We start from the raw sequence: 17376 nt of genomic DNA, 5'->3' as shown, positions 1-17376 counted from the left end.
TACGGTTCCTGCTGTGATGCTTTTAATGATCTGCTCTATAGAACAGCATCAAAGATTTTTTTTTTTAAGCAAAATCATGTGGCTTGAATAGTCTATATATATATATGTACTAAAAAATCTGAGGAATAAGTTCAGTCAGAATACATTATTTTTTTTAACATAAAAAATACTGGAAATGAACAGGAAAATTTTGGCATTTAAATATACCCCCATTTTTATTTCTTGAGAGAAGAGAGCCCTTAAGTACACAAACCTACACTGCTACATAGCTTGTAAAATCAGTTATGTTTATCTCACTGGAGTTACTCCAGATATACAGTGCATATGGGAGCCCCTAAAATGAGAATCTGGCTCAGCAAACATGAAGGTGGAAGGCAGGAGGCGATAAATTTGATATGATTGCAGAACTATTTTCCTTCCCTGCTCAAGGGTGAGGAGTTGTTATGACACATCTGTTCAGCACACAGAGCAGGTAGGAGTTACATGACATACAGTAGTTTTATCACAACAGATGGAATGATTTTAATTATAAAAGTTAAAGACAAAAGAATGCCAAGTTTCTCACTTCGCTTGTTGTGGTGTGTCTTAAAGCAGTTGTCATCAGTGGGTATCTCGAGGGGACAATTGCTTGCCTCTGAGAATTAGAGCAGACTTAATGTTTCGGAACAGACATTAATAGAACAGCCTGTTTCAAAGCAATAACATTTTGTCATCTGGTTTCTCTTTTTTTTAGGCAAAGCATACCCTTCCTCTCAGAGACCTCGGCCGAGCAGTCCTTTTTCTACTGACAGCAACACCAGTGCAGCTGTCAATCAGAGTCAGAGGCCGAGGCCCACTAAAAAACACAAGGGAGGACGGTTGGAGCAACCCCCCTTACCTCATCGTAGGGAGGGAATAACAGACGGTAAGTGTTGTGGTGTGAAGTCCCTGATGATAACCTGCAACAAGCAGATGTGCAGCATGGGAGAAAGTAAAGCAATCTTTTAAGGAATATACATTACGGTGAATTATTTTTGTGGAGAAGTGGGGTCCCCAGATTGCCACGTGAGCAATATTGCAGTGCTAGCAGTGCGGAGCTTGATTAAGTGAGTCTTACAGGAGCTTTTCTTTGTTTCAGCTCTGAACATGTTAGCATCTCTTAGGTTTTCTCAGATCTCAGTATAAATCTTACCCCAAAATGGCTGCGTTGCACGTGGGTTGACATTAAAAAAAAAGGCCTGTGGGAAATTTTACATAAAATTAAAGTAGCCACCACCAGCAGTAGCGGTATGCCATGAATTCCTAAGGAGAAGCATAGAGCCAGTCCCACAATGCCCTGTGTGGTTTGTGCTGTTTTTGACAGCCACCCAACAGCTACAGCAATATGTGCCATGCATTTCTCATGATACTTCCTTATGTCTTGTCCCTGCTGTTTCACTCCTGACACCCGCTGACCTCAGTGACTGTTTCCCTCTTTGACATCTCCACTTCTCTCTGACCATCGCTTCCCATCTGGAAATTTCAGACATGTCTGTTCTGGTCTTCTTATGACTAAACTCAGTCTTTCATTATCTTTGTCTACCCCCTCTTGAGTTTGGCAAAAGATGCAGTTGCTGCCTGTTACTCCTTCTCCTTCGTTTCTTCTGATCTCTGGTCTGGCCCCTGTAGGTGCTGAAATTATAAGAGGGGAGAAGCAGGCAAATGGAAAAACAGCATTAAAGGAACGACTAAGAATACCTGTAATGCCATGCAGATGTAGACATGATCGCTTTCATGCTGACCTCTCTTTCAGTGTTCAAAGTGAGGAAACTCTGAGAGCTAGACTGTCCTACCTGCCTCAGTGGCCCTCATAACACTATCTGGACCACAGGAGGGGGTGTGATGCCAGTGAGTCTATCTCCTAATCTTAAGTACATCTTGACAAATCTTCCAGTGTATGGGGAAGGTATAAAAATAAAAAAAAATTACTTTGGATTTTACTAGAAACATCCTCTTTATTCTAGTAAAAATTACTTGAGAATCATAGAATCATAGAATATCTTGAGTTGGAAGGGACTCATTGGCAAGTCCAACTCTCTTCATTATCTTCTTTGGACAGGTAATATAATGAATAGATTTGGTAGAGAGTATATTGAGTTTGGCTTATTTATAATGTGCTATTTATTACTCTAGGTACATGTATAAAATATATTAACAGCTTGCAAGGTGGACTGTGGCCACTAAAACCTCCAGAGCTCTCCTCTCAGTCATGTTACCAGGTGTACAGATACAGTTTTGCAGTATGCCCTGACAGATTCCTTGTTTGTCAGACCACAAAGGTGGAGAACACATTTCTGAAGTGAAAGTCTTTGCCAAAGACTTTCTTCTTCTAGTGCTCTATGGCTCATCCTCACTACCATATTATTTGGGAAAACAGCTTAAAGTAGCTTAGACTCCACTCATATGGATCTGAATTGGTTTCAACATTAATGCCCTCCCCTTCTGGATATATTCCAAAGGCCTCCCTGCTACTCAGATCCATTAAACGAATGTGTCTGTGAGAATATTAACTGGGAATTATGGGTAGTCTTTTTGGGCATACGTCAAGTCAACATTTTTGCGTGGCATATCCTGTCTACCCTGAACTAGGAGCCTTTTGAACCACAGATTCTGTGTACATGTGAGTTTGTACTGGACTCAGTATGGTGGGACTTAATCCTTCTGCTTTTGAGTACTATTGCTATAGAAATGTTTAACAATAATGTAGGCACCAGAAAATTAATGGGAATACAGTTCAGGTCATGAGACAGCTGGAAGCGTGACTCCTCAGGGAGTGACACCATCATAAAATCTGGCATTGTTTTAAATTAGTAAGAGAGATCAGATTTTAAGATTTATTTTTTAAAAAGAGGAATCTTCTATTGTCTTTTATTTATGCTTTATAGAACACTAATCTTATTGGGGTTTCTTTCACTGAGTCAGAATACCAATTATATACTATTTCCTTCAACAATACACTTTTCAGACACAGGCAGTAACTGTAACAGCTTTTGGACACTGTTAGCTTAAAATTAGTCTGTTATAAACCTAGTTAAAGTGCTTACTATATGTTGCAAAAATTTATAATGTCCTGTAGTAATAGAGGATCCTTTCTTATCCTCTCTTACCACAGGAACAAACAAACACAAATTGCACAGCTTTTCCATTTCAACTCTTACTGGATATGAGTCATTAAAGTGTAACGGCAAGTCTGAGTCATAGTTAAATTTGCAAAAGAACATTTGTCAATTAAGGAAGCTAAAGATTGCTTCTGCCACCTGTGTGTATGTAAACAAACTGAATTTAGGAACCTTTGGTATACAGAAATTAAAAATGGTAACTGGATGCTTTGTGTGTAATATTGCAATGAAGTTTTCAAAGCGAGACAATACCACTATGCTTAAGCTACAGTTAGAAAAACCAAGTAGGAGAACCTGGGATAGATCCAGCGATTCTGAGCCCTAATCCAGGCCAGTCTCTTCAGCCCTGGGCTGTCCTGATTTCAGTGGGAAGCATCATTATACATTTTTCTCCTCATTTTGAGATGTCTCCAATCCATTTTCTTACAACTGCTTCTTCTTGGATTTGTCATATGAGAACATAATTGGTTTGTCAGTAGTCTTCAAATTCCCAAACTGTCCTAGCAGCCTGTGTTTAGGTCTCATCACATACTGGATATCTGTTATTTTAAATTTTTTGTTGACCAAGTAAGCTCCAGCCATGTCCTTTCTCTGCCCTTTCCAGTGCACTTCCTGAGCACTTCCCCGTTGTTAACTGTAACCACATGGGATGGTGCAAAAGACCGAAGGGACTGTAATATTTAGCACGTAGCACACTGATCTCTGGCTATGTAAGCATATGAGGGTACAACTTCATGCTTACTTTTGACAGCAATCCACACAAAATCCCCTAAAAGCCTACTTCTTCATTTCCTTCAGTCGCAGGTCAGAATCCTCTAGACACTGACACTAGGTTGAGTCTTCATATTCATCTTCCTGTACAACTTGGTTTTAAACTTCCCCATCCTAAAAGACCATGGAGACAACAGTAAATCCACAGAGGAAGAATACCTTACGAATACCTCAAATGATGAAAAACCTTCATTCTGAGCTCACGGTCCACCATTAAAAACAAACAGGAGTTTTTTAGTTCTAGTGCTCAAGGAATAATTTGTTTTCTTGGAAACAATGTATTAATGAATTGCGAAACAGTGGAATCTGTCATATAGGTAGCAGCATGGTAACTGCATGACTGAAGTTAAAAGCTCTTCCTTAGTTGAGCATGATGTTCAAAAAAACCCAAAGAGGAGGCAGAAGGGAAATATAGTTAGGGGTTAAAAAGGAGAACTGGAACTTAGGATTTCTATTACCTTTGCTACTGACTTGCTATCTGTTTTACAAATCAGTTTTTGCTGAGGTAGATCACTGTAGAGATGCTTACCTTCTGATGCTCGAAAGTGGTTCAGAAGCTTATTAAACGTTGCAGTAATTATCACCCCTAGGAAAACAAATCACTGGCACAGGTAGAAAGGGATGTCCTTATACTTGTTGGTTCTGTAACTTGCTGCTTTTTCCAGTTAATAATGAGAGACTGTGCCAAAGCTTGACTGGTGCCTGAATCATTTGGCCAATGCTCTGCCTTCTAAAGGAGGGCAGGAGTAATCCCAGGCCTAACATCCATCTGCTTCTTCTCAGGCACTCTGATGTCCTACAGCTTCTCAATCACAATCCCTCCATTACTAATCAATAAGACCATCACCCATCACCAATGCACTTATAAATTGCCTTGCAAGTTTGATAATTCTGCTATTAGAGGCTGCAAGTGGTAGTCTGGATGGACATCCCACTGGCCTAGTAAGTTACTAGCTCAATGTGGATGTTTTACCTGGCATCTGGAAGATAAATGTCATTTCGATGGAAGTACAGTGATAATCAGTGATACCACTCTGGGTATCCTCACTGAAAATCCTGCTGAAATCCCTGCATTTCTAAATTCAAAGCTTCTCTGAAGTGATTGACATGATGGAATGAGTTGGCTTGCCTCCATGTGGTAATGTCTGTCTGTTAGGGACTGAGACTACTAACTTGTCTGATGTCTGTTACCCCTTTACTAGCAGCAGAAATGCCAGCCTTTAACCATCATGTATATGCATACTCCCAAGTGTGCATGGAGACACGTGCAGAGTCATGTATGGACATGTTTGCCTGGAAGTGAGAGGAGAGGAGAGGCAGGACTGTTCTCTGTGGCATGGGAGGAGGAAACTCATTACTCCAAATACATGGGGTCTTTATATACGCCCAAGCAAGGTAACAGAGCATATTGAGTAATTCACCTAAGGCAGAAGATTTGTACTACAGGATTTAAGTCTCGGAGCAAATAAAAAGCCATGTTTCCAAGTGAAACTCTATTCCAGCTTCTTTTATTAAAAAGGAAAGTTAGGTGTTACTGTGACAATCAGCCTGAGTAAGAAGGTGAGAAAGCAAACGCTTTAGTCAGGTGATGGTTGGCTAGAATTAGTAACTGTTCTTACAGATCTTCTCAGACATGTCTCACACAGCTCAGCAAGTCTGTACTCAGGCTGGAGCCACCTTGCATTAATTCCGTAGTAGCTGTAATTCTTCTAGAATTGTGTGAACTTTCATCAGAAGCTAAGTTTTATTTTTCATTTCAACTCATCCACAGGTCTAAAACACTCAAAGAACTTTACAAACATGGTTTTTCATTTCACTTCTATGCATCAGGCAATCACTATGCCTGTTTTGAGGGTGGATAAAAGCAAGAATCAGGTTAACAGTACATCAGCAGCATAAGTCTACAGTAATTCCAGGAGCTGCAGCTAGCTCTAGAAAATGCAGTACGGTTTAAGTACAAACCTTCTTTCCTTCTCAGTATCTAATTAATAACAACTATTAGACTCAATTTCTGAAGAAGGGTACTGTATGTTAAGAAGTTTGATACTGCAATAATTTTAACTTTTTTTTTTTTGCTATGATACTACTTAAAAATTTTGTTTATGTTGAATGGTAAATATTTTATCTTGGAAAATTGCAGTCAGATGTCATGTTATGATTGTGTTTATTGGATTCAATGCATCTCCATAAAGTGCTTATAAATCACAACTTCAGTAATCTCTATTTCAGATTGCATAAGCAGATGCCAGTGTTGTGGTTCTGTACATTAACTGGTTATGATTGCAATAAAATCAATTATAAGAAATGTCATTTTGGAAGCCAACACTATAAAGCAATTTTAACATTGGCAAGCTCCCATGCCCTCCCGCTTCCACCTACAGTAACTCAAGTATAGTCATTGTCATGAAAGGTCACATCTATATTCATAACTAAAAATTTCTCAAATAAATTAGTGCTGAACATAAAGCATACACCAAGCTCACTGACAGATTATTATAAGGCTGTTCTAGCCAGAAGATAGATATCTTAATCTGGGGTATAGCAGTTCAGCTGTGAACAAAGGTAGAGGAGCAACATCAGATACAACTTCTTTCTCCTGTAGCCACAAACAACCCACACGTCCTCATTTATCTATCTGCAAGAGACAATGTTGACTGGAATGACATTTCAGCAACTTTGGAAGCATTTCTGCCCTATATATGAGATAAGAGTATCATCTCTAACAGCAAGGACATGAAAAAAAGTCTGTGTAACATTATATAAAACTGGACTACAGCCTGCAAAATACGTTCACTCCAAGGCCTCCTCACCAATTTATAAAATTAATTCAGTTTCACTAGAGTTATAAACATAAGACTTTCTGGCAGGCAAAACAAGGTTTAATTTTCTATGCCTTTTATTGAGCCAAGTTCAATTCCTTGACAAAGCTAGACAACACTGTAAAGTACAAAAGACTAGAAAGCAGGACACAACCATATCTAGTGTAAACTAACATAGGTTTAGTGAAGTTGGTGGGGCTGCACAGATTTGTTTGGGCTATGCATTGCTCAAACCCAGAATTATCAACAAATGTTCTTCGTATAAAACAGGTATCCTATATATGAGAGTTTTCTTTACAATACTAAAGGCACTTCCTTTTTCTGTTTTTTTTTTTAATAAATAATTTGAGGCTTTTCTGGAATATTATAAATCTGTCATATAGTTTACAGGAAATTTTACATTTAGAATTATAATTATCCAGATTCTGTAATTACCTTTGGGTCAAGGACTAATAAACAAAATGTACTTTTGCCTCCACAAATGTGACTAGAAGGTTGATCTTCAATTCTACAAGCATCTTAGTAGTCCAAGTCATAAACCTGAAAAGAATAAGAGTTGTTAGAGACCAGGCAAGAGTCTTTCAGTGTTCAGCTGAAATTGCATTTTGATTGGTTATATTTGCAAGACTGCTAAACTTAAGAGTGGCCATTCTCTTGACTGTGAAGACTCATTCTCTTGACTGTGAAGACTCTAGCTCTTGGCTGAATTTTCAAATAGTGCTTGAATAAAATGCTCACCCATTGTTTGGTGGTTCCATTTAAATGTGCATTTTTCACAGATATGTTGATGCTTTTTCAGTGACAATAGGTTTGGTGCATAATTTTTCCCCCAAATTTTGTGGAATTTTATGCATTTTGGTAAAGTTTTATATTTAGATTTTGAGTTAAGCCTCAAGCTGAAAGTGAAGCCCAAAAATGGGGGTGATGAAGCAAGGCCCAATATGATGGGGGGAAATTACTTTGTCAACTGGCACAGATCAGTTTTTCAATAGCCATTCTTAACTGCTTGCTGATACTGAAAGAGCTGTATGGACTGTACCCCACAGGAAATAAATCCCGTTCTTAGAACTGTAAGTCAGGGCTCAGAGTCTATTGATTTTTATGGAAGTTAGAAAGAGCTAGCAACACAGTAACCTGAGTAAAAACCTAGCGAAAGGCAAAAACATATTTCTGATTAACATGAAATTTCCTCCTTTTAAAATCAGCAAATGAAACGATTCGTGCCATTTGCAAGGGACTTTTCTTTTCAGCATCAAATAGACCTTCTGTTTCAATTAAAATATTAGTTCATCCTAAATCTTATTCACGTTTTTAGATCTTCCACCACCACCTGACCCGCCCCCTGGTCAGGGTTTAAGGCAGCAAATAGTCCCCGGCCAGCGCGGAGGCTCGGCAGAGAGAAAAGGAAGCTCTCTTGAGAGGCAGCATGCACCGCACGTAGATGAGACAAAGAGCTCCCTGGACCGGCAAGCTAGGACGTCACTAGAGTGGCAGCGGCAAACCCAGGAGTGGATAAGCTCTACAGACCGCCAAGAGGATTTCAGGAAAGCCCAACACAAACAAGCCTTCGGATCAGGTGTGTGTGTGCTGCACCAGCGAGGCAATGCAAGATGGCTTCTTGACACTCCTCAGCTGAGGGTTTCTGTACCTGGCAGGAGTATAGGAACACCTCGTGCTCCTCTGTGCCAGCACTGGTGAGGCTCAGGCTGGAAAATAAGAAAAAGCAAGGTGAAATGAGAGCTTGTGATCCAAGTATTTTCCCTCCTGAAACAATGAAATCTCATTAGCACCTAACTTGGTGCATTCTTTACAGTGTTTTGGCGATTAATAATGTTGTCAAGCATAGCAGTGGAAAAAACAGGAAAAGTTTCAGGCAGGCAGGGAAGGAGAAACAGATTTTTAGAGTGTTTTCTGTTAGATGTATTTATTTATACACATAGGGCCATATTTTCTAGTCCTTTCAACCTGCTTCTAAATTGGCAGCAGTTGTTTTTGCATGTCTGCAAGAAGGCTGATCCTTTTGAGCTCCTGACATTCCTTCCAGCTGTATTTAGAACAGTCTTCTTATTCAAGGATACGACAAAGTAACATTCATCTCTTAGGCCCAGCAAGATGACAGCACAGGTTTTCACCTTTGTACAGGACCTGCTCATTGCCGAGCGCTGACTTTATCTCCTAAATGGATTTCAAGTCTGTAACAATGTGTGCAGGAGGCGATGCTGAGCTGGAGTTGTAGTTCTACAATATTTGCAGATTCCTTCTCTCAGCCTGATGTCAAGTAAAAGGTGCTGTGTCAGGTCCCCTGACTAGGGTATTTTCTTTAACCTACTAATCACGTGTTATCGCAGTGCTGATTAGAGTGATACAAGAGGACAATTAAGAAGATTAAAAAAAAAAAATTATACTGTAGGTGGAGCTTTCTGTAGGGCTACACAGTTTCTTCAAGCATGTGTGCAGCTCCCACAGTAACACTAGAGGTAATCATATTATCCATCTTTTCCTTGATTTTATTCTGCTATTAATGCTCCTCGTTAATCTAGCACACTAATATACCAATGACATTCTAAAAAAAAAAGAGTAGTATGCAGGCAAAGCTGTCATGGGGGCAGGATTTACTGAATAAAGTCCTCCCAGGAAATATTGCTACCCCTATTTAAAATGTAGATATTTTAAATGCAATCCATATTTTAAAATATAACAATAATGGTACTGTTAAAATCCCCTAATCTTTCAGCTGCATAAACAAGTGAAGATTGTTCATGCTGTGAAATGATGATGTGAAGTTGTAGTTTAAAAATAGTGTGGTGAAATGGCAATTTTAATTACAAGGTGCAAGATGTACAAACACATAGAAAATAGACTGAATACACTTTATATACCTCATTTATTTGTAAATTATTATTAAGGATGCTTCTCTGACCTGGTTAGCAGGAACTTCCTTTTTTCCTTTGCTTCATAAGTGTACGAATAGAAGTTGTCAGTTATTCTGTGATACAGAGTGTATACAGTAGTAAAATTCCCATCCTGCAGGACTTGCATTTACCTGTCCTTAAATAAAAAGGACTTGATCTTGACACTTCCAGTGCCCTACACGAGCATTGAATTCAGGGCTGGAAGGATGACAGGTATCTTGTTCTTGTCAAATTCAGGATGACCAGAGCAATTGCATATTCTTTGTGCATGACAAAGAATTCCCCTAGGAGATATTATGGTTTTACCTTGGTAAGAGAGGTTCATAAAGTTTGTTCACAAGGTGGGCTAGAGCTTCATATCTGTCCGTCTGTCTTCTCATCCCAGCTTCTTGCACTACAGCTTTTTTGCTCTGTATTCTTTTCTCGGATAGATTTAAAACAGGCTACTTTTGTGTGTGATGCTTGTTTATATTACTAAATTTTGGGGTTTTAATAATGTTAATTGCACTTCTTCCCTTTTTTTCCTTTATTAATGACAAAGATCTGTGGAAATCTATTCTGTCCCAGTTTTCAATATATTTCCAATAGGAGTTATTATTAGCTATCAGCTTCCAGAAAATAGCTATTTTGCTGCTTAGGGGGCTTCATGCAGACGTTACTAGCTGTGACTGAAATTTTGAAAGCAAGACCTTTAGTTTGAAGTTGGATAGAATAAAAACACCTAATTCTGGGAACCGTGTTCCTATTGGTTGCTTTCAGTATAAACAAGATCACTGAGCTCCTGCCAATGGCTTCATTGTGAAACTGCAGTTACAGCACATCAATATGACATTCTCAGCTACCCCTCTAAAGAAAGTAGTGCTAGATCAAGTTACAATAGTTTTGATAATATTAAAATCCTTTTGGTTATCTTATGGGGTATAGAAACATTGTTATACACATCTATCCTGATTTCACAGGGGCTAGAATTATATCTTCAAATTAAAAGTTCAGTATTTCAAAGAAAAAGGCATCAGCAAAACCTCCCCGTATTCTTTGCAGGCCTGGGGCATGGGGCACGGTTTTGAGTGTTTAATAAATGTGAGCCCATGCTAAAGACTTTAGACAACTACCTTTCATGTGCTAGAATGTTGTGAAAAACATAGCCTTTATTTTACATCAAAACTGTTTATTTTATGGATTGCATTTATTTCTGAGGGCACAACAGATAATTTAACACACCATATGCTCTATAATGATAATGCACTTTATATTTATTCATGGTTGTTTTTTCTCAATATTTTACTGAACGTGAAGGAGGCCTTATCCTGAGTCCACAAACTCGAAAAACAAATCAATTGACCATATATGTAATCTTCAAAATCTTTTGCAATGTTAGTGACTTTTCTTTCCATCCTTTAAAAATGTATCCAGCTTTCTGCTGAACTGATTTATGCTGCTTGCTTTATTGCTGCCTTAATGCAAGCTGTTCCATATTTTAGCCAGCCTGTGGAAACCAGGTTTGCATCTGATTCTATTGTTAGGGCTTGATATATAAAGAACAGGTAACATAATTTAGGAGGCTATGGCTGTGAAATGCCATTTTACTATGTCTTTTAAGCGTTTCTTTATATTTCAGCAAGGACAGCACACGGTCATAGCACAAAACACTGATAATGCCCTTCCGTCTTGCAGCACAAATATTCTGGTCCCTTGGGCAGGGCCAGAGGGAGATACTTTGGCAGAGAAAGAAGTCAGCTGCCTGCCCTCTTCTGCAACAAGTTTACCTTACAAATGGGTTCTGTTCAATAGCAGATCACATGGCGAATTCCTAAGTCCTACTTGCTTGTGGCAGTAGGCACAAAGAATGAAATCCTGGGCTTCTTCCACAAATTTGTTCCCGTTTAGCATTTCCCGAAGTTAATTGTGCCTCTGCTGCAGATTTGCAAAGGCTTCAGTGTTCTGAATAAAAGCATTTTTATCTCCTCTTCATTCCCAACCATCCCCACCTACTTCTCCTTCTGTGTTCCTGCCCTCTGTCAGTCTGTTTCTCCTCATCAGATTGTTTAAGAGTGAAGACAATGAGAAAAGCAAGATAAAAAAAAAAAACCTTTCAGCCCAGATTCACTTTAAAAAATGTAAGATTCAAACAGGAGATATCCCACTGATTTCAGAAGGGGCAATTCCTGTGTTTGAGGCTAAGCATTATATACTCATATTCTTTCTTGAATCAAACTATATTTAGCAAGATCTCTTCAGGTTCTGAGACAGCAAAAGTGGATCATACACAGCAAAGAAATAAAATAGTGCTTTTATTTCAGTGTTATATCAGTGCTGCTGTTTTGCTTCTTAGGTTAGCATTATTACAACAATATCTTCTGGAAACTCTAAGCAGATGTGATGTTTTACTTCGTGCTATATGAAGCCATGCAGTCCTATGCTTTACTGGTATTAATTCTGCTCTTGCAAGCAGTTCATTATTACAGGTCTTCACAAAGGAAGAGGCCAAGTGAGCAAAAGTAAGCCTTTTGCTCATAATGGAACATGAAACAAGCTGCAGGAAGAATTACTCACTCCAAATATTACAACTACTAATATTATGTATGATATACTTTCCAATGTAATTCACAACCAGTTAAAAAAATATTCAGTGTACTTTGCATTGTTAGAAATTACTGAGCTGCTGGAAGCTAATTAAATTAGCTGATATTGTAGTTCTTTATCTAAATTGATTGAGGTAATGTTGCCATAATTTAAGCTAAAGAAAAGGAAAAAGCACTTTCATGTAGGCTTGAAGCAAAAATCTAATCATAGCTGCATTGTTTTGGAAATTGTATTTGCATCTGTTTTTATTAAAGTATCTGTGATTCATGATCTATTGCTTCATAATGAATCTAGACTTTTTATAATTAATACAAACTAACGTATGAGTTTACATGAAAGCAAGATTAAATTCATGCTGGTTTCTTTGTCTGTGGGATACAACACTGAGTTGTGTATTTTCTTAGGTGAAATTGCCATGGTATAAAGCAAGACAAAAGATATCTGAGGGCAGGAATGAATATGATGTCCATATAAGAATAACTTGATTATTCCTATTTATAGGAATTTATCTGGTATTTATTTTGTTTTGTTTTGCTTTTATAGAAGAGGCACTCGTACCATATAGTAAACCCAGCTTCCCGTCCCCTGGAGGCCACAGCTCTTCAGGAACAGCTTCTTCTAAAGGATCGACCGGACCTAGAAAAGGTGAAGTCTTGCGAGGAGGTCACCAACGCAATGACAGTGACCTTCTCAATGTAGGCTATGTGGGATCAAACAGTCAAGAACAGTTTACTAGTGAATTATGTAAGTTTATCTCTATCTATAGTTAAAAGTCTCAAATAGACAAAAAGGGAAAAATTATAAATCTGTTGTGAGGAGAGGAAGAAGTTGAGTGTGATAATCAGATTAAATTTTACCTAGATCTTTTTGCCTTCTGAGGTGTTTTGCCTGGGATGACAAACAAATGAAATTCTTCTGTGCTTTGGTTTGGACCAGTTCAGATCTGTCTAAGCCATGCCAATGTTAGCTTCATAGTACATCTTTCAGTGTGTAATGCTAGTGAAACACTGGGAAAATTGAAAAGAAATTCTAGTAATTTAGAATTTTCTTTGCAAAGTGCAGTGTGCTTGTCTTGGAAATGCCATTGGCACTTTTCCTAGGAGGAGTGAATGAAAAGGGTGCTGAATTTGTTGGTCATGGTGGCAAGCTTGTGATGCCTTCTCCTTAACTTTCTGTTGCTTAATGAGCAGTGTCCTGCTCTTTTTGACCTTAGATGGAGGTCCTCTTTTTTCAACTGTGTAGCCCAGTTTTTCAGTTGTGTATCCCAACTCTTTCCTCGACTTCCCAGGTCAGGGGAATTATTTTCCAAACTTTTTTCTATTATCACTCAATATCTGTTAAACCTTGTATAAAACCATGTTAATGCTGTGTACGTGATGGTAGTACTAGATGCCAAAAGGTTTGACTCTGTTGTTTGAAGTAGTACATCAACATCCCGGCTAACTCAGGCATATTGGTATGTTTACTAGTAAAATCAATGTTCCTGTTGGCATGTCTGCCTCCTATCTGCTGCAGTCAGACCCGCAGTACCTCCCGACAGTTACTTCCCAGTAGCTTGTAAGAGAGCTAATGGTGATCCACAAACCCTGAAATGTTCTATCTAAGATATGGTGTTTGTAAGTGCTGAATTTTAGCATCCATTGCTTTTCAACTTAAAAACAATTAACTCTCTTCTCCAAACCAACTGAATATTCATCCTGTGCTGCAGTAACATTGCCATAGGCTTTGTTTTGTGGTTTTTTTTTTTCCTTATTACAACCTCTTTCTCTCTCTTTGTTTCTCTTCATAGAGTAGTTGAGAAGACACATTGCAAGCTGCTCTGATGGACCATCAGGTCTGAACTCATGGAAGTGATGACACTAAACAGTGCAATGAACATTTTCTTTATTTATGTACTATTAAAAGAACTGTAAATGCAATGTAAAGACACACAGCCACACATATCCCACAGATACTTTACTTGTGTTCTTCTCTTTAATACACCATCCACCTTAAACTATTCCTTGTCAGGAGTATATAAAAAAGAAAGAAAAAAAAAGTCACCCTCCAGGATGAGAAGGATTTCCTTCTGTATATAATTTCTTTTGTTGCATTGCTATGCAAGTTCACCTTCTTTTTAGCTATGTTCATATTCATGTCTGGTTTTATTGGTCTGTTGTACTATATGTGAATTAATAGGCTGTGGTGCCATATATTAACTTTTAATTGTGTAACTTTTATGTTTAAAGTTTGCACTGCAATTTTATTTGGTGATAAGCACAAAACTCTACTCCTCATGACGTGAAGAAAAAAAGAGACTGAATGTGTGAAGGTTTACGTACTGTAAGCTACTTTGGATAATGCTGGATGTAAAGGAGTATGTTAGGTGGTTTTCCATTGGGGTGTAGAAATGAGAAACTGACAGGCAAAACTGATGTCAATGAAGACATTAGAGACAGATTTAAATCTTTTAAAAGCAAGCAACAGAGTCGCTCTTCCTATTTAAGAAGGGGTCAGAAGTTGGAAGTGTGAGATTAGAGTGAATATGACAATTCAAGGTAGCATGAGATGGCCTAGACCCTTTCACTAGAATGATGCCCTTGGTAACTGTTTTTAGCCATCCCATGCCACTAAGTAAAGGGGAAGAAAAACAAACCTTGCTATAAACAAAAGAACTTAAGGTGTTTCACTAAAGCTGTTTTTATATTGCAGTTTTAAAAGAATTATTGCCAATAATTTCTCCAACTCAAGATATAAGACAGAGATTTCCCGGGAGAAACAAATAATATAAACTCAAGGAATACCTAGTAAGTAGTTAAGGCTGCAATTTATTATTAAGACATATTCAGGCTGCTTCCAAAAAATTGAAATGTCAGAGTATCGTATTTCATCTTTCCAATACATGTACAGTACAATAGAGGATAGAGCTGCACCACTGAAATTCATGACATTAATTGTTTTGACCTTTGTGTGTTACCTGAAGTCTGTGAGAGCTGAAGCTGGATCCGCTAAATTTGTAGTAAAATGTTTAGGGTTTGGAAGGAAAGCAACGGTCAAATTATTTTCAGCTTGCATTGAGCAAATTTCTGGCAATACAATACATCCAAAAAATTGGATATAAGCAAAGAAAATCTTTGACCTGTGTTTTAGTGAGTGGCTTCAAACCCTACTATGATGAGGAAATAACACATGTTTATACACTTTTTGAATAAACCAAACTCTGTAAGTGGACATTAATGACAGCATCCTGTCTCTTCATAAGTTTTCATGACTTTGTCCAAATCTTCTGTACCTCTGAAATCTCAATGAGTAAATTGTCAAACTTTGATTAGAATATTGTATGTGGCTAGCCCACTCATTTGATGCTTAATTTAAATATTGCATCCTACAGCTTATTTCTGTTAGTTATCCAACCATGAACACACGTTTCCATTTGAATACCCTTTTCATATAACCAGTCTATGTTGTTTTATATATTGCCTTGGAGCTCACCAGTATTAAGAACACTTTTAGTAATGGCAGAATTTTAGAAAAGTAAATTAAAATGCTAAATATGTGTTGCTTTTCATTTCATTATCTTGTTCCATGATAAGATAAAACACTACAGTCATCAACTATAACTCAGCACTATTGAATATTAAAAAAATTCTAGTTAACTTCCTTAAGGTCAAGACAGTTATTTAGCAGGTTACAAACCACAAAAGTTGAGAAAAAAAATGTATGCATTTATTTATATATGTGACCCATGAATATATGTAATTTTCCTGCTCATTATACCATTATAGCTAAAACCGTTACTTAAAAATGTGCAAAAATGTTCAAGCAAGATAAAGAAGGCATCATATTTACATATGTATGGTTTTTATTTTGGTATTATCATATGAAGAGAAGACTATTCAGGGTACAATTCAAATTTAATTTTCTGGAAAATGTTTAACTCAGTCACTAGTAGATTTTTTTTTTCATTTTAATTCAAAAGCTTGTGCTGAGCTTTGGTGGAACACCTTACTCACTATATTCTATTCAAAATTCAGTATCATTAGACATTGATAAAGCCATCTCAATTACTTTCAAATATGTGTTTTATCTCTTCCACTGGAAAGTAAATGTGTGTCAGTATTAAAGCTGTGCAGTACCATGATATTCACTAACTTGTCCATCTGCTTCTGTACATTTTTGTTCATTAATAATTTGCTTACAATATTACATAAGGTGTTGTATATCGCAAAGTGTCTCCATTATCTTACAGGTGATGTCTCTTCTTTTTTTTCTCTCTCTCTTTTCTATACAGTGTACTTCCAATGAACCACAGTACATATTTTTAAAAATGCCATTTAATTTACTATTTTAAAAGAAGTATTCTTCTTTTTTTTAAAAAAAAATTGAAAACATTTATTGTGAATAATGTGTTTAAAGAAAAGGGATGTTGTGGCAGCACTTAGAATTGTTTTTTAATTTGTTTTTTTTAAAAAAAGTGTTTATTGGCTACAGTTTGTTCACGAAAAAGTATGACCTCTTAATGTGTTTCATTGGTATTGTTAGTGCAGCAAAGTTTAATTGGCATAAAAAGTTGGTTAATAGTACTGTTGAAGTGTGTATTGTATATTTACTGGGGAAAAAAATAAAACATATTCACATTTCAAATCTATGTTAAAAGACCTTGAGTAAGGAGTCAATATGTGAAAACCCAAACTGGGAAAATCAGGCAATAATAACATAGACTGAGCTATAATCATCACTGTCCACTTACAGTAACAAGGAACATTTTATACACTGATTTTTGAACTAATTATAAACTAGAACTATTTATAAATAGGCCAGTGGTAAACACTGCCTGTCATAGGGATTTCTGTTTACGGTCCTGTCTGTATTGGGAGTAGTTGTACTGATGTAATTATCCTGATACAGCTATTCTGGTGATACATCCTCCGTTTGTAGACTTAACGATCTCAATGTACAGTAAGGACTGCAAGTGCACATCTTACTTTGCTTAAAGCCCATAAAGTAGTGGACATGTAAAACCTGTGTTTGGTGGGTCTGAACCCTTGGGCTTGGGATTTTGTACTGGTGGAGCTACTGCCAACCCAGTGCAGAACATCCAGAATGTATAGATAGATGCTAGGTCAGTTTTTCTCAATCTTTGCATTGACTATATGATCAATTTTAAATACAGGA

The 17376-nt window shown here is 37.4% G+C and overlaps 1 protein-coding gene across 1 annotated transcript in view; it reads left to right on the top strand.

Moving 5' to 3' along the window:
- ROBO2 (roundabout guidance receptor 2) overlaps positions 1-12992 on the top strand; it is a 423078-nt gene extending 410086 nt beyond the window's left edge. Inside the window, exons 28-30 of the mRNA XM_068421342.1 lie at positions 734-904; positions 8043-8303; positions 12766-12992. Of these exons, the coding sequence (XP_068277443.1) occupies positions 734-904; positions 8043-8303; positions 12766-12992 (659 nt within the window). The remainder of the gene's footprint in view (positions 1-733; positions 905-8042; positions 8304-12765) is intronic.
- Positions 12993-17376: the final 4384 nt, after the last annotated feature.

This window comes from Nyctibius grandis, chromosome 2 (genome assembly GCF_013368605.1).
Source record: "Nyctibius grandis isolate bNycGra1 chromosome 2, bNycGra1.pri, whole genome shotgun sequence".
In the NCBI taxonomy this organism is placed as follows: Eukaryota; Metazoa; Chordata; class Aves; order Nyctibiiformes; family Nyctibiidae; genus Nyctibius; species Nyctibius grandis.
This window is presented reverse-complemented; position numbering and strand designations above follow the sequence as displayed.